The sequence below is a fragment of the Contarinia nasturtii genome, unplaced genomic scaffold, assembly GCF_009176525.2.
Source record: "Contarinia nasturtii isolate CC-2019 unplaced genomic scaffold, AAFC_CNas_1.1 Cnas_scaffold_1037, whole genome shotgun sequence".
In the NCBI taxonomy this organism is placed as follows: Eukaryota; Metazoa; Arthropoda; class Insecta; order Diptera; family Cecidomyiidae; genus Contarinia; species Contarinia nasturtii.
The window spans coordinates 345576-362167 of NW_022198383.1; the positions used below are offsets into that span (position 1 = coordinate 345576).

The 16592-nt window shown below is 35.0% G+C and overlaps 5 protein-coding genes across 6 annotated transcripts; 4 read left to right on the plus strand and 1 right to left on the minus strand.

The window, feature by feature from the left end:
* The first annotated feature begins 109 nt into the window (after positions 1-109).
* Positions 110-3680, plus strand: LOC116344521 (copine-8-like). 2 transcript variants are annotated; one of them, XM_031773116.1, is made up of 5 exons: positions 110-169; positions 304-1585; positions 1654-1817; positions 1882-2038; positions 2131-3680. In XM_031773116.1, the coding sequence occupies exons 2-5, from the start codon at positions 535-537 to the stop codon at positions 2430-2432; spliced, it is 1674 nt and encodes a 557-aa protein (XP_031628976.1). In that variant the 5' UTR covers positions 110-169; positions 304-534; the 3' UTR covers positions 2433-3680. The 2 variants fall into 2 exon arrangements, with proteins under 2 accessions (XP_031628976.1, XP_031628974.1); XM_031773114.1 differs by having other exon boundaries at positions 142-209.
* Positions 3009-5296, minus strand: LOC116344523 (probable cytochrome P450 6d4). Its single transcript, XM_031773118.1, has 2 exons — positions 3858-5296; positions 3009-3637 (listed from the first exon to the last, which is right to left on the minus strand). The coding sequence occupies exons 1-2, from the start codon at positions 4993-4995 to the stop codon at positions 3201-3203; spliced, it is 1575 nt and encodes a 524-aa protein (XP_031628978.1). The 5' UTR covers positions 4996-5296; the 3' UTR covers positions 3009-3200.
* LOC116344520 (copine-9-like) lies at positions 4077-8598 on the plus strand. The gene is made up of 8 exons (XM_031773113.1): positions 4077-6402; positions 6464-6603; positions 6670-6759; positions 6845-6974; positions 7035-7529; positions 7590-7750; positions 7820-7973; positions 8031-8598. The coding sequence occupies exons 1-8, from the start codon at positions 6168-6170 to the stop codon at positions 8330-8332; spliced, it is 1707 nt and encodes a 568-aa protein (XP_031628973.1). The 5' UTR covers positions 4077-6167; the 3' UTR covers positions 8333-8598.
* Positions 8599-9451: 853 nt separating this feature from the next.
* LOC116344278 (copine-9-like) lies at positions 9452-12115 on the plus strand. The gene is made up of 5 exons (XM_031772748.1): positions 9452-10265; positions 10336-10857; positions 10928-11167; positions 11236-11310; positions 11379-12115. The coding sequence occupies exons 1-5, from the start codon at positions 9614-9616 to the stop codon at positions 11687-11689; spliced, it is 1800 nt and encodes a 599-aa protein (XP_031628608.1). The 5' UTR covers positions 9452-9613; the 3' UTR covers positions 11690-12115.
* A 992-nt stretch (positions 12116-13107) lies between these two features.
* On the plus strand, positions 13108-16471 carry LOC116344034 (copine-9-like). Its single transcript, XM_031772398.1, has 8 exons — positions 13108-13963; positions 14036-14672; positions 14750-14883; positions 14942-15047; positions 15112-15186; positions 15254-15306; positions 15403-15522; positions 15897-16471. Exons 1-8 carry the CDS (start codon positions 13448-13450, stop codon positions 16035-16037), a joined length of 1782 nt encoding a protein of 593 aa, XP_031628258.1. The 5' UTR covers positions 13108-13447; the 3' UTR covers positions 16038-16471.
* The last annotated feature ends 121 nt before the right edge of the window (positions 16472-16592 follow it).

Here is a 16592-nt window from a genome sequence, read left to right on the forward strand (position 1 = left end):
AGAGCTGTCAGTTTAAAAATTCACTTTCACTTGACAATCACTTGGGTTTTCCATAATATTATTCATTACCATAGTTTATATTTACATAGTTTCGACTATCGTTAACGTCATATTGTTTCATATTATTAGTTCGTAGTTTGAATAAAAGTCATTCTGACATCAATTAAGAGTATATATTCGCTGACGTCATTTCAAATATAGAACTAATGGTTTCGTATATAAGAATTTATTTGTGTTATTAATGATATTCCAATTTTTCGGCACATAAACATAGAAACTTTTTTTCCATTTAATCTTTGACAGCATTTGCGTATAAACGTCTCGCATAATTTACTCATTTATATGTATGTTGTGAAGGAGTAATAAAGAAAGTTTTTCCAATAGCGCAAAGCATAAAGTAGTTTTTAGCGGTTCGCCTTCATATTTAGTTGTGGCTGTCAAGTGTAAAGAGACTATTTACCGTTCGGAATCAATCAAACTAATACTATTTTAAAGAAATCGAAAAAGTTTTAAAAATAATAAAAAAGCAACACAATGACCGACGCAATAGCACCATTTCTTAAAAACACAATGCCGACCACTCAAATTGAGATGACCTTGAGCGGACGAAACCTAAAAAACACTGACATTCTCAGTAAGAGTGACCCTTATTGTTTGATTTCAATGAAAGAATCTTGGCAGGATAATTTTCATCAAATTGCCAAAACCGAGACGATACAAGACACATTAAATCCCGAATGGGTGAAAAAGGTGATATTAAACTACAATTTCGAGTCAATTCAGAAAATTCGATTTGAAATTCGTGACGAAGACTATAATGGCTCTGATTTTTTGGGTTTCTATGAAACGACAGTCTCGGATTTGGTTTCGTTTTCCGGACGACAATTTGTTGGCAAATTGAAGGGAAGGACAGGTGAAAATTTCGGCGAAATTATTGTGGTAACTGAAGAAGTGATAAGTTGCAAGCAAATCGCTGAAATTCAATTTGCCGCCCAAAATTTACCATCATCGATGTGGTCTTGTTTGGGGCATACTAGAAGTCCATTCCTTATCATTTCACGTGCAAATGAAGATGGCAAATTTTCAGTTGTAACAAAAACTGAAGTTTTGACCAATACACAAGATCCGATTTGGAAAGCATTTACCATACGTGTGACAACGCTCTGCAATGGTGACTTTGACCGTACTCTTAAAATTGATTGCTTCGACTATAATAATAGCGGTGATCATAAATTGATTGGTACCTGTTATTCGTCGTTACGTCGATTAATTTCGCCGAATGAACCACGTATGGTTCTTGACAATGAACGAAAACGAAAACAAGATCCAAGTTATTCGGGTGGATTTTTGAGAGTAAATAATAGTCGGATCATGGAAGAATTGTCATTTTTAGATTTTATTCGAGGAGGTACTCAAATGCATTTTGCCGTTGCCATCGATTTTACCGCATCAAATGGTCCACACACCGATCCAAATTCATTGCATTACATCAGTCACAATCGATTGAATTTCTATGAAATTGCATTGCATGGTGTTGGCGATATTATTCAATACTATTCCAGTTCAAAACAATTCCCAGCTTTTGGTAATTAGTGCTTTCTGCATTGTTTGTCATTCATTTTCTTATTATTTTACACATTTTATTTTGCTTAGGATTTGGTGCGCGAATACCTCCAAATGGTCAGGTTTCACATCAATTTCCGTTGAACGGAAATCCAACACACCCATTCTGCAGTGGCATCGATGAGATCCTCATTCAATACCGAAATCAATTGAACTCCGGAATTCAATTTTATGGCCCCACCAATTTTGCACCAGTCAGTATAACTTTTTTTGTATCAATGGATGGAATGATTTTAATCATATTTTTTTTTATTCCAGGTCATAAACAATACCATTTCGATTGCCAGTGAATTTCAAGACGGTCGAAATTATTTCGTGTTGTTAATCATCACAGATGGCCAAATATCCGATATGCATGAAACGAAACGTGCCATTATCAACGCATCATTACTTCCGATCAGTATCATCATCGTTGGTGAGAAGAACATTCCTCATTTCGAAATAATTCTACCATTTTTCATGCATATTCGCATTTAATGCCCTTTTTCATGATTTGTATCATTTTAGGTGTAGGAAATGCCGATTTCGATAATATGGACGAATTGGATTCTGACGATAGACTTTTACGTATCGATGGCCTATGTGCCAAAAGGGACATTGTACAATTTGTGCCTTTAAATAAATACTTAATGAATAACGGACTAAACCAATATATAAAATCACAAGCCGACCTAGCTAAAGAGGTATTGGCCGAAATTCCTGGTCAATTGACGGCATTCATGAGATCCAAAGGGTATAAACCACAAAACACAACAGAATATGTGCCTCCAAGTTCTTCGACCATTGTGCCAACCGCTCCAATGTCTTAATTTTTGATATAAATGGGTGTTTTTGCTCTTTTATCGCACTAACATACAAAAATATTATGCCTTAAGCTTATATGCATGTTTTTTTTGTAAATTAACGTACAAATATTGAACTTTTTATACGGGTATCTTTTAAAAGAGTGTTCCACTTTACGTAACAACTCATTTCGATATTTCAAGAACTCACAATCAATGCTTTTGCGTAGTGCAAGATTAGATATAAATTGATTAAATCAGTCGTCTTTATATTCATCAATATCATATAATTATTTTTGGATAGAAAAGATCCGTAAGATCTTCGTTATTCCGTAATGGTATGGCATGCGAATCAAAGTAGGCGAAATAAGAATAACGAATTTGCGTGCGTATATGTATGCATCATGCGGCAGCGTACGCACGCTTGGATCTGGATCTTGCGGGGATCTTACGCATCTATCCTATCCAATAATTTCTTTGATCAAAAATGTTAATTTTACTTTGAAATTTTGAATTTTTCTTCAACTTTTAGTTACGATTAAATTAAAAAGATTTCGATTTATTACAGAGAAGATATTCGCATTGTATACACAGAAAACGTTATCATTCAAAATCAATTTAAATACAGAAAAACAAAGAGTAATAATCAACACAATATATAAATCCCCACATAAAGTTTATCTCGACTTCTGTTGACATATTTACACTTAACTAATATTTGTGTGTGAAATAGTTGATTAAAAAACACCACTCAGATTATATTGCTTTTGTGGAATTTTTAAAAAAATTACATTTTCACAATGACTTTTGGATTTTTGAAACGTTCAATTGAATTGCGTCGCGCGGTGCAACGTTAGTGCCTTTAATTGCAAATTCCATCTTGCGATTTTTCAGACTGTCGGTCAATTCATATTTGAACTTTTGTAGCATGATAACAAGTCCGACTTGTACTTGCATTTTTCCCAATCTTAATCCAATGCAATTGCGTGGTCCATCTCCGAACGGGAGATACGGTCGATTTATTTGATTTTTTCCAGCAGAATTTTGTTCGTTAAAACGTTCGGGATCAAAATTCTCTGGGTTTGGATAGTATTTCTCATCTCTGTGGGCTGCAAAGGATGGGAATATGATGAGATCACCTTTTTCGATAATTTTATCGGTGTCGGGAATTTGATAGTCTTTCACACATTTTCGCGCAACCGTGGGAAATACATTATACATTCGCAATGTTTCTAAATACAAAAAAGAATAAAAACATCAGTATTCAAAAATTGATAGAAGATATTTGCTTTTAAAAATAATTGAATCGTTTAGAATATTCACGAGCGCAGGAAATTTGTTAAAAGTAAAAGAGCAACATGTTCATATAAAAAATGTATGGGCACGTTGCAGTTTTATTTTAACAAATTTCTTGAGGTTACGAATAATCTAGGTGGTTCAATTGAGGCATACCATCAATACAGTATCCCAAGTATTTCATTTCAGACACCGACTCGTAAGTGATTTGTTCATTATGCTGCGCCAATACAGTTTTTATTTCATTACGAACTCTTTCTTGAATGTCCGGATTTTTGGCCAATTCATACATGCAAAATGACATTGTTGTGGATGATGTTTCGAACCCCGCCCCAAAGAAGGCGAAGGAATGTGCCTTAATTTCATCCAATGACATTTTCTTCTGACTTCCATCATTTTTGATGACAGTCTCCCATTCGTCATCCTTTTGTACATTGCCAGTGTTTCGCAATTGAATCAGCAATTGGAAAAAATCTTTGCGAATAATGTTGTATCGTTCTCGATACTCCAAATTCTCTTTCACAAGTGAGTGGATAAAGTTTTCAACGCCTGGATCCGCGAATTTAATACGAAAAAAACGAATAACTTGTGGTGCAACAAACCGTGAAAGTCTCTTAAACGCATTCCATGTGGTTGTTGCGAAAATTCGACTACCGTATTTACGAAAATCATTATCTGGATCAACTACACAATCGATTTCGATGCCAAAAAATATCGAAGCAATTACGTTTGTTCCATGTCTGGCTGAAATGTCAACGACATCAAGTATTCCACCATTATCAGCTACTTTTGCTAAATAACTTTCCAGACTGGAACCACATTCTAGCAGCGTGGGAAACATTGCCTTTAATTTACCAGATGCAAAGGTTGGAGTTAATTCTCGGCGTACACTTCTCCACTTATGACCTGGTAAATTGACTAAATTTCCGGTCAATGGGTCATAGTCTTCGTTAATTTCATTGCCACGATCGGTGAAATAATCAAAATCTTTGATTAAAATCTTGCGAATTAGCTCAGGATCACGAATCATCAAAATACGTCGCAAAAATCCATACATTCCTTCGTATGGCTCATTTGACGATCTATAGAGTCGCACCGATAAATCAGCAATACTCTCTTTTTGTAAATACAACGCACCAAAGTGGCCAGCCAAATAATTGAGACCGGGCAATGTTTTAATTCCTTTTCGATCCCAGTAGGCGTATTGCCGTTTGAAATATAGGTAAATCGATGTAAGCAATATGACAAAGATTGCCATTGCATCGATTGCCCAACTATCACCAAACACACCCATTGTTTTTTGTTTAAATATCACTTTGAATTTATTTTGAAAATCCTTTGGCCGATGCAACAACTTATCTTTTGTGCTGTTTATTAATTAAATTCTCTTCGGAGACTGACTTGCTTGTTCTGGTGTTTCTTTCTTTTATGGTATTTTAAATCAAACGAAATCAACAAATATGATAGTATTTATAAGATAATGAGCTGCTATCAAAGATGATAACGACCGGCTAAATGCACACATGCTCACTGATAACATATGAATGACAGCAGATATGTACTCTCAGTCTCAACATTTCGTAATTGATTGCGGTAATTTGTGGTTAAATTTTATATTTTTTCTGTCTTACAAAGTGTCATGCAAAACGGTACTTAAAAATGTACCATGGCGTGTGGTATAGTGGCTTAGCAATAATTTATTCAAAGCAACAGTTGTTAAAATTAAAATTCAAAGTGTGCACCCATGACACTACATCCATTTGAACAGAATGCAGCCACATTTTAAACATACGTAGTAAGATCTGTCACAATAATTGTCTCATTTATCGCCCGTGTTTGATTTCGACGAACTTGTTTCTTATCAAGGAGTGTTTTTATCTATGTTTTTTGTATTTCACTACGACTAGGCGGTCTATGAGTCATATATTTCGAATGAATTTGTCAATTTTAATTAATTTAATTGCATAATTGATGACAATGTATTAATCATATCCATATGAATTTGTGTGGAAAAGAATTTCATTATCAGATAGAAAGTGTGTGTATGTTTTTTTATAATCAAAACATATCGCAAGAACAACAACTACAGCCTTTGACGTTAATAAAAACAGATAGCAAGAACTGCGCATTCGCATCCCCACTAGAAATTATATTTCAACGCCAAATAACAATGGTTCGGCGCTGAGTATCATAAACATTACTCATTATAGTGCGGTTGTATATAGTCCAGTCTGACGAATGTTAGTGAAAATAACACAGACAGTGCAAAAAATTTAAAGTGTAGTGAACTTAGTCGATTTACTTTCTTTTACTTGAATTCAGCTTTTCAAAGTCGTACAAACACGAGAAAAGGGAAACGTTAACGAAATAAAAGGCGAATTATAAATAATTTTCAATTTTACTACGTATCGATATTTTAAGCATTGAAATATAGTGAAAACGCGAAAGAAAATCAACAACAACAAGATGCCACCGCAAAAATGGTCAAACAGTACAGCACAGTCTGCGCGATACATAACGGATGAGCAATTGGCTCCATTTGTATCGGAATTTCTGCCTACCTCACAAGTCGAATTGACTTTAAGTTGCCGAAATTTAATAAATGCCGATATCATCTCTAAATCAGATCCATATTGCATCATCCATTGCAAGGAGCCGTGGCAAGACCAGTATTATGAAATCGCAAGAACAGAGACAATTGGTAAGGATTTATCTTTTTCTGCATTATTCTTTGAGTCTAATGACCAGTCATTCTTCGATAGATGACAATCTCAATCCACAATGGGTGAAGAAAGTGATTTTGAACTACAACTTTGAAACGATACAGAAAATTCAGTTTGAAGTTCGCGACGAGGACTTGAAGGGGTCGGATTTTTTGGGACGCTTTGAAACAACGTTATCGGTAATTATGCTTGTTTTACATTTCTTATCATGCATTTCATTATCATTTTGTACGTTTTCCGTTTAGGATTTGGTGTCGCATAACAGCCGCCAATTTGTTGGCAAATTATCGGGGATACCAAATCGGAATTGTGGTGAAATTGTCATAGTAACAGAGGTTAATATAGAAGAAATTAATCTGGTTTTCAAGGAAGTTGTTTTTTTTATAAATTTAAAGAAATTCCTGGTTTTTTTCGTTACAGGAAGTGACCAGTTGCAAACAAGTTGTTGAAATTCAATTTAGCGCTATAGATATCGCTCCAACTGGGTGGCTGTGTTTTGGTCTATGTAACAATGATCCGTTTTTGGTCATTTCAAGGTCAAACGAAGACGGTTTGTGAGATAAAATAATAATATTTTTGATATAATAATGTGTATATGTTTTATACTTAGGTTCGTATTCCGTGGTTGCCAAAACCGAACCGGTTGTATCCAGTCAAGATCCTAGATGGAAACCAATTACAATACGAGCCACGACACTTTGTAACGGAGACTTTGAACGAAACATCAAACTTGACGTTTACGACCATCGATCAAATGGAAATCATAAATTGATTGGAACATGTCATTCATCATTGAACCACTTGAATTCACCAAATGAACCGCCGATGAATCTAATGGATGAACAAAAACGCGGCACAGTCGGTGTACTTAGAGTAGATAAAATCAGGATAACCGAAGATGATACGTTTCTCGATTATATTCGAAATGGAACCCAAATGCATTTTGCAGTGGCCATCGATTTTACGGCTTCGAATGGAACGTACACTGATCCAAAGTCACTTCATTATCTATGCGGAACACGCTTGAATCCATATGAAATTGCACTCAGCAGTGTGGGTTCCATTATACAAAATTACGATGAATCACAATTGTTTCCAGCATTTGGTGAGTTTAGGCAATTCCATTTTTAATGTTGGAATTTTCATTAATTTTTCTTTTCATTAGGTTTTGGCGCCAAAATACCACCAACTGGCCAAGTCTATCATCAATTTCCATTGAATAATAATCCTTCACATCCTTATTGCGCGGGAGTTGAGGAGATTCTAAATCATTATCGTCTTAGAGTTAGAAGCGTCACGCTTTATGGCCCGACCAATTTTGCACCAGTAAGTATTACTCTTTTTTTGTAATCGGTAACAATGGCGTAATGAAGTTAATCTTGTTGTTAATTACAGGTTATAAATAACACAATTTCGATTGCCAGTCAATTCCAAGACGGAAGACACTATTTTGTACTTTTGATAATTACCGATGGTATCATTTCTGATATGCATTTAACCAAGCGAGCCATTATTGAAGCGTCAACCCTTCCAATATCAATTATTATCGGTAACTGTTTTACTTTTTCAACTTCAGAACATGGAATATAAAAGTATTTTTTTACAGTTGGCGTTGGTGATGCAGAATTCGATGCAATGGATGAGCTCGATTCAGATGATGTGCGTTTAACGGCCGATGGCCGTTACGCTGAAAGAGATATTGTACAATTTGTTCCGTTGAATAAATTCATGTCCCAGACAGGAACGGGGACTTTCATTAAATCACAGACAGACCTCGCCAAAGAAGTGCTTGCAGAAATACCAGAACAATTGACGAGCTATATGAAGTCGCGGGGAATCAGACCACAAATACAACCACAAAGTGTGCCAAATACGTCTGTCGTTATGCCAACAGCACCAATCTCATAATAAGAGCCGCACAATTTTTTAATGACTACTACCTCATTTACTTAAAAGACTTACTCAAAACGTCACGAAATTTTTGAATTCTCACGCATTTTCTGGAATATGTTACACACATACTGCCTAACAAAGGATTTGAGTCGCTTTTTTTGCTTTGTCAACACTTTTTTTTATTAAAATACAATTTTATGAATGTGTATTATCTTATGCATAAGTGATATTACTAATCAAATTATCGTCTAAATAAAGGTTTCCTATGATGAGACTCTGAAGATTCTAGTTTGTTTTACTCAAAAAGAATATTGTAAAAAAACGGTTTTTAGCCATTTGAGACAATAAGTATCATTACTTTTGTACTGAATAAACAAAATGCTTGTCTCAAGAATAGCTCACTGTCAATGAGTCACTGGCTATAAACAAACGGCCAAAATACTTTTGCACATATAATCTTCGGTTTGTACCTACGTTCCTCATAGTTTCCAAGAAAAAATGTTTGATAAATTGCATATTGTGTTACATTGTTTACATACTTGATGTACGTGCATAAAAGAGCCAAACAAAAGAGACCAAAAATAAAAAGTAACAACAAAGTGACAACATCTTATTAATTTCATGCGTGTGTCGTACATTACGATGAATTGCAATTAATTTCACTAATGCAGACCATCTATTTTTAGCCCAAACTTTAACGTATTTTTCCGAAAATAAACTAATAAAATATTCTGACGTCAATGGGGGCTGAGACCAGCCTCTATCATAATTTATTTTATGATAACCAATTCATCTATGTGCTTGCGAAAATTCCGAGAAGCACTACTACCGTTGTACTACCGTTCCGCTGAAACCATTGGAATGGGTTGATATAACACGTGCGAAAGTTTAGGGGAGAAAGCACAAATGCTGCGCACGCCCACTGCCATCTAAACAATTTCAACACCAGAATACACAACAAAAAAAATATAAATACCAAGCACATTTTCGTGGAATGCATTCTAACATGCGTGACATTTAGTGAGCACTGGGCAGTAAACAAATATAAACGTGGCGACAGTCGAAGCAGTTTTTGCTTTTGTTCGCATATTTTTGCTTTATTTTTATCCATTTTAAGTAAAAATATAACTATTAAAAAATCGATTTAATTGTTACACCCAAGCCAAGCTATTATTATGGATAAATAGTGAAATTGAATGATAAAATTAGTCTATGAGTGATAAAATTAAAACGTATTGTTCATTCAGAGTAAAAACACGATAAAAAGAATAGTATTAAAAACGGAACATTTGAAAAATGGTTGGTTCTGTTGCGGCTGTGGTATTCAGTTTACAACAAGAACGTCGAACTCGAAAAAAGGGCCCACATAAATCATACAATGACACCTTGGAATACTTGACAAATGAGCAATTGGCATTGTTTCTGGAAGAACGGTACAAAAGTAATTTGCCAACGTCGCGAATTGAATTGAGCATTAGTTGTAAAAATTTAATGTGCACCAATGTCATTAAAAATCGTTCGGACCCATATTGTGTGGTTCTTTTGAAACGCGGGTGGCAAAAACACTACCAAGAAATCGGACGCACCGAATGCATGGGAAATACACGGAATCCAAACTTTAGGTGTAAAATTGTGGTTGATTATAACTTTGAAATTGTGCAAAATATACAATTCGTAATCAGAGACCGAAGCTTACGAGGTTACTTGGGTTTGTACGAAACGACAATGAGTGAACTCGTTTCGTGCTATGCAATGCAAATCACTAGACAACTTTGTGCAAAAGTTGACGGTAATCTGTATCCAAATAGAGGGGAAATCACTGTGGTGGCAGAGGAAGCAACCAGCTGCAAACAAATGGCCGAAATTGAATTTCGTGCTCAAAATTTACCACGCTCATGGTTTCGGAAAAATAAACCGTTTTTACTCATTTCACGATCCAACGAAGACGGTTTGTTAGATTTAACAGTGTTTTTTTTTTTTTAAATAATAATATGTGTGTGTATATGTTTGGTATTTAGGTTCATATTCCGTGGTGACAAATACAGAACCGAGTCAAACATCCTGCCGTGATCCTGTTTGGCAAAAATTTTCGATTGACATTGCCACTTTGTGCAATGCAGACTTTGATCGATCGTTTAAAATTGATTGTTACAACTTTCGAGATAACGATAATCATAAGTTGATTGGCACATGTTATGCGTCGTTGCATAATTTGAGGAAAATGTGCCAAAATAAAGAATCGAGAACTCTGGTCAACGAAAAGAGACAAAAAACCAAACCAAGCTATGTTCCAACTGGCGCACTGAAGGTGGAAAAAATCGAAATTACCGAAGATGTGACTTTTGTCGATTTTATCAGGCATGGTACAGAAATGCATTTCGCTGTCGCCATTGATTTTACAGCATCCAATGGAAACTTTACCGATCCAAAATCATTGCACTATTTATGCAATGAACGCATGAATTACTATGAAATCGCTCTAAAAGGCATTGGCGGAATCATTAGCAAATATTCCAACACACCATTGTTTCCAGCTTTTGGTAAGTTATTTTTCACAAAACAATTGACATTGTACTGACTTATAAATTTGTTTTCCTATTTTGTTTGCAGGTTTTGGAGCCAAACTGCCGCCATATGATCATGTATCATTTCAATTTCCGCTGAACGGCAACTCTTCACATCCTTATTGCTGTGGCATCGACGAGATTCTCATGCATTATCGAGACCAGTTGAATGTGGTTGAGCTTTTTGGACCAACGAACTTTGCACCAGTAATCCATGATACCATAGAAATTGCACAAAAACTTCAAGACGGAAAACACTATTTTGTTCTGTTGATTTTAACCGACGGTAAAGATGATACTTTTCATTGTTATATTTTAAGCTATTTAAACCAAACTTTTTCATTCGTACATTAGGCGCTATCTCTGACATGCGAAAGACAAAACATGCTATAATTGATGCGTCAAAACTGCCAATTTCGATAATTATCGGTAAAAGAACTGTGTTATTTATTCCCCTTCAAAAGAAATACAAAGTTTTTTTTTGATATTTTTTACAGTTGGCGTTGGTGATGCAAATTTTGAGGCCATGGAAGAACTAGACTCGGATAATGTAAGACTATCCGTTGATGGACTTTTTGCAGAAAGAGATATCGTACAATTTGTTCCACTCAATAATTTCCTGTCAAAGGACGGCGAATTCATCGAATCACAATTTAAATTGGCGGAAGAAGTTCTCGCTGAAATACCGGAGCAGGTAACAAGTTACATGACCTGGCGTGGATTTAAACCGGAAATCGTTCCAAATATACCAACAGATTCAGCAACTGTGGTGCCAACAGCACCAATGGCAAAAGATTGCTACGTTTAATATTGTGGACATTTGATTTCTTCTCTTTTTTAATGTGTTTATTGTATATGTACATATTTGTCGTCGCATTCAAGTATTTAATTGTGAAGATTTTAATATTTGGAAGCACTGAAAAAAATCATCATTATAACATATCTAAGCTATTAATGTTTGTCAACACTTATCTCAGGGTTGTTCTAATGATCGTGGTGTTTTTAATCCGAACCAAAAAAAAAACAACTTTACATGTGTTCATAAATTGATATTTACAATCTACTCGATTTTACACGATATTTACACTTGACGAAATTTTAACGGCACATTATTTAATAAGTCTACTTCCAGGTTTTTAACTTAAAATAAATTCTACATTTTTACGATACGCAACAAGTAGATGTAAGGGCTTATACGTTCAGATTTTACCTTTTGAGTCAAACTTTGCCAAATTTTATCTACCATCTTATGTCTTGCTCGCTTTATTCCACATCGAGCAAAAACTTTGGATATTTTAAAGTGTTTTCTTTTCTTATTGAATATAATGAGAAGCAACTTTACAATATACATACTAGATTTTAAGCATTTTACATCTATGTGTAATAATTTCATTCATATAGAAAAGCTGAATAAATGGTTCAAACTATAGCGTAAAATGTCTCATTCATTTCTGTTGCTACTCCAGTTATTGGCATTATTTATAATCGTATGACCCATTATCCACCCTCTCTTATACAAAAATTTGTCTGACGTCAAACTTGACCTAGTTTATGATTCATTCTGGTTGCGGCACTCTGCAGGAAACGATTATTGAAATCCGTTGCGTGTAGATGATGGAAAAAGAATGTAAGCTATCGTCGGGCCTTTGCCTATCTCTTTTGAATTTTTTAAAACATTTTTTTACGCTAAAGTACATAGTAATTTTCACGAAAAGGAGTTCAGAAACTGAAAACATGCTTTCATGCGTTCCTTGAAAACTTACAACTACGTTTAGACCTACTTATAAATTCTATTTCTTTGCCATTTTCTTCCATTCATAAATATAGAGTGGATAAGTTGATAGTACGACATTTCGTTTCATTCTGTTCTGTTAATAGCCCTGCTATTGACCCCAGTCATGACTATGTGACCCAATTTCAGTTTCCCGATTTATATCATAAAATTGTGTGACGTCAACGCACTGTGAGCGGAGAGGTAAGTTCTGACGTCATAACAATGACGTATAAAATGAACAAACTGTGTGATTTGCTTTTATGACGAAAACTTACGACGTGGGGAAATGGTTCTCCTTTTAAAAATTTGCTCCTTTTAAAAAGAGGAATAAACTTGGTTGGCTGTCAAACTGACATTCGATGAGGATAGATACATTTGCGCCGACTCATCGGCACCCAAATACTTCAAATCAAATCAAATGTTAGAATAAAATGCATTCTTGGTTGGTTTCAATGGCGTAGAGTGACTCATAGTATTAAATGTAGTCGTACATTAGATCAACGTAGTGTTTAATTTTATTTATATATACGCTTTTGTTCACAGACACACATTTTTTGTTTGTACTAAGTGTTTATCGATTTACATTGTATCGTAGGAGCTGTGAAAAAGCAAAACATTACCATCCAGCAATATATCAAACATAGTGCTTATTATTAGTTTTATTCGAAAATATTTCACTTGAAATTGATTTTAGCATATAAAAGAAAAAAGATATTTAAAAAACGTTAAATTAGTTGTATTTCTACACTTCCATAATTAATAATCGAAATAAAGAAAAAAAAACACGAAAAGATGGCATTTGGTGCAATGGCAATACGAAATAAAGCCCCGCGTCGGGTAAAACAACCTCCAAAATTACCGCATTCAATGCAATACATAACCGATGAAATGCTCATGCCGTTTGTTCCAAGCTTTATGCCAACTTCACAAGTTGAATTGACGATTAGCGCAAAGGGCCTCTTGAGCACACATTTGTTTCGGAGTAAATCAGATCCAGTGTGTATCGTCTATGTGAAAAGACCGTGGCAAAATAAGTATAAGGAAGTTGGGCGCACTGAGACGATCGAAAATACCCACAACCCGCAGTGGTTGAAGAAAATCATTTTGGATTACAACTTCGAGACCATCCAAATGATAAAATTTGAAATTCGAGACAAAGATTTGATAGCAAAAGAATATCTCGGCCAATATGAGACGAAGTTGAGCGATTTGGTTGCTAGCTACGGTTGTCAATCGGTTGGGAAACTTAATGGCAAAGTTGAAGGCGTTATTCACCGAGAGTACGGCGACATTATCATTGTGACAGAGGTTAGTTTGCGCGTGTGTTTTTCTGGAATGGACAATTCATTTTAAATTTTATTTAAATTTACATTGTGACAGGAAGTGATAAGCTGCAAACAAATTGCCGAAATTAAATTTTGTGGTGAAAAATTACCAAAGCCTTCGTGGCTCCGTAGAAATCATCCGTTTTTGATGATATCACGCTCGAACGAAGATTCCACATATTCCTTGGTAGGACGAACCGAGCCATGTCGAGCGACACAAAATCCATGTTGGAATCCATTTACAATACGTGCAACGACACTTTGTAACGGAGATTTTGATCGATCTATTCGAATGGATTGCTACAATTTTCGAGACAATGGAAAACACAAGCTCATCGGAACCTGCTATGCATCAGTGCATAACCTAAAAACGATATGCGAAAGGGGAGAGTCAAGAGCGTTGGTGAATGAAGAGAAGCAAAAGGCTAAGCCAAAGTACGTTCCGTCTGGCGTATTGAAAGTGGCAAAAGTTGAAATTACCGAAGATATAACATTTTTAGACTTTATTCGCAACGGTACAGAAATGCATTTTGCCGTAGCCATTGATTTTACCGCGTCGAATGGAGTTCATACCGATCCAAAATCGTTGCATTACTTGAGTGGTGATCGAATGAACAGCTATGAAATCGCATTGCGAGGCATTGGACAAATTATAGAGCAATACAGTAATACTCCAATGTTTCCCGCCTTTGGTAAGCACAACATTCAGTTTTGAAGCATTTATTTCTTTTTCTCATCGATGTTTCCATATATATGTTTTTCGACTAAGGATTTGGCGCTAAAATTCCACCCGATAATCGTGTTTCGTTTCAATTTCCATTGAATAATAATACCACACATCCCTATTGCGATGGTATCGATGAAATTGTCAAGCATTATCGCGAACAATTAAATATGGTCCAGGTATAATGAATACATTACTCAATGGTTTTTATTTCCTTATTTGTCCTATGGTTTTCAGCTTTATGGACCCACCAACTTTTCGCCAGTGATAAATGACACCATTTCTATAGCACAAAAGTTTCAAGATGGAAAACACTATTTTGTGCTGCTGATTGTAACTGATGGTAAAGACACATTCGCAGTTTCTTACTAGTACTTTTTGTTACCATTTCTCATATCATTTTTAAGGTGTCATTTCGGATATGCTTTTGACCAAACGAGCTATAATTGAAGCATCCAAGCTACCTATTTCGATAATAATCGGTAAGAAAACTGCGTTTCCTTTTAGACAATATTTTTGGTGATCAATTTTTCGCTGAACTTTTCACAGTTGGTGTTGGTGACGATAATTTTGAGGCAATGGAAGAATTGGACTCGGACGATGTAAGTAACATATATAACCGATATGACCACACAATTTATGAAACGTTCATGTCATCCATCACGTTTAATAATAACTTTAAACTATTTTTCTTTTAGGTAAGACTGTCTGTTGATGGCCATTTTGCCGAGCGTGACATTGTGCAATTTGTACCATTGAACAGTTTCTTATCGAAGGACGGCGAACACATCGTGTCACAATTCAAATTGGCCGAAGAGGTATTTGATTTATTTATCTTTTATTTAGTTCAGTGTTATATTCTGTGAGTATAAAATATCACGTGCATTGAACAATATCAATTATTTTCTTTCCAGGGATTGTTTCTCTGAGGAGGAAAATGAGGAGGAGAGCGAGGAGGAAAATTTTTTTTTGCTCAAAGGGCTATTTTTATCACAAAAATATCATTTTTAGCTAAAAACATTTTCCTCCGCAGTTGAGGAGGAGGATCTTCCTCGCTCTCCTCCTCCTCCTCATTTTCCTCCTCACCATTCCTCCTCCTCAGAGGAACAATCTCTGTTTTTTTTACTCATATTATCTAGAATACATTGTAGTTCTGTGAAAATTATTTAACAGTTTTTTTTACTGTGATTAGGTACTTGCTGAAATACCTGAACAACTGACAAGTTATATGAAGTCTCGTGGATTCAAGCCCCAGATTATTCCAACTAATATGCCATCAGACCCATCTGTCATTGTACCAACGGCACCAATCGTTCCAAATTCAAACGTTTAAATGAATGAAAGAAAAAAATTCTAAATTGTTCTTATACATATTTTTATTCGAGTGAAAAAAATAATAACGTGTGTGGCTTCATGAGTGTGGATACCTGTGTGGTGCACTCATTTTTACCTTTTAGACCAAATGTTAACACCAATAATTTTGAATATACAACGAAAATGAACTTTTAAAAATAGATGTGAACTATTAAGAATAACAGGTGTCGATGTCGATATAATGTACAAATTATGATAATGTTCAAAATTGCTTTATAGGTACATGACATAGTATTCGAAAAAGTTTTTACTATATTTGGCTATGAACGATTTACCTCATAAGTGTTGAATCAAGTAAAGTTTTGCAAATAACGAATCTGTGAATCATTCGTCTTTTTAAAGCACAACAATGCTTACTATGTTTTGCTTATAAGTGTTTAAGTTTGATTTGCTTTCCCCCTTAATAATTGTTGTTTGCAAAATGATTTTAAAATTTTATGAATGTTAATGTACTATAAACATTGAACAATTTTCTTTGGAAATGTTCTGATTTCACATGAATAAACCTAATACG

Excerpts from the sequence above, each read along its gene's own strand:
- LOC116344521 (XM_031773116.1), top strand. The coding sequence starts at position 535 with ATGACCGACGCAATAGCACCATTTCTTAAAAACACAATGCCGACCACT. Across the intron at positions 1,586-1,653 it reads AAAACAATTCCCAGCTTTTG|GATTTGGTGCGCGAATACCT; the intron begins GTAATTAGTGCT and ends TATTTTGCTTAG. Across the intron at positions 2,039-2,130 it reads GATCAGTATCATCATCGTTG|GTGTAGGAAATGCCGATTTC; the intron begins GTGAGAAGAACA and ends GTATCATTTTAG.
- LOC116344523 (XM_031773118.1), bottom strand. The coding sequence starts at position 4,995 with ATGGGTGTGTTTGGTGATAGTTGGGCAATCGATGCAATGGCAATCTTT. Across the intron at positions 3,638-3,857 it reads CTTGGGATACTGTATTGATG|AAACATTGCGAATGTATAAT; the intron begins GTATGCCTCAAT and ends TTTTGTATTTAG.
- LOC116344520 (XM_031773113.1), top strand. The coding sequence starts at position 6,168 with ATGCCACCGCAAAAATGGTCAAACAGTACAGCACAGTCTGCGCGATAC. Across the intron at positions 6,403-6,463 it reads CGCAAGAACAGAGACAATTG|ATGACAATCTCAATCCACAA; the intron begins GTAAGGATTTAT and ends ATTCTTCGATAG. Across the intron at positions 7,751-7,819 it reads GCCCGACCAATTTTGCACCA|GTTATAAATAACACAATTTC; the intron begins GTAAGTATTACT and ends TGTTAATTACAG.
- LOC116344278 (XM_031772748.1), top strand. The coding sequence starts at position 9,614 with ATGGTTGGTTCTGTTGCGGCTGTGGTATTCAGTTTACAACAAGAACGT. Across the intron at positions 10,266-10,335 it reads TTCACGATCCAACGAAGACG|GTTCATATTCCGTGGTGACA; the intron begins GTTTGTTAGATT and ends TTTGGTATTTAG. Across the intron at positions 11,168-11,235 it reads TCTGTTGATTTTAACCGACG|GCGCTATCTCTGACATGCGA; the intron begins GTAAAGATGATA and ends TTCGTACATTAG.
- LOC116344034 (XM_031772398.1), top strand. The coding sequence starts at position 13,448 with ATGGCATTTGGTGCAATGGCAATACGAAATAAAGCCCCGCGTCGGGTA. Across the intron at positions 13,964-14,035 it reads ACATTATCATTGTGACAGAG|GAAGTGATAAGCTGCAAACA; the intron begins GTTAGTTTGCGC and ends ACATTGTGACAG. Across the intron at positions 14,884-14,941 it reads AACAATTAAATATGGTCCAG|CTTTATGGACCCACCAACTT; the intron begins GTATAATGAATA and ends TATGGTTTTCAG.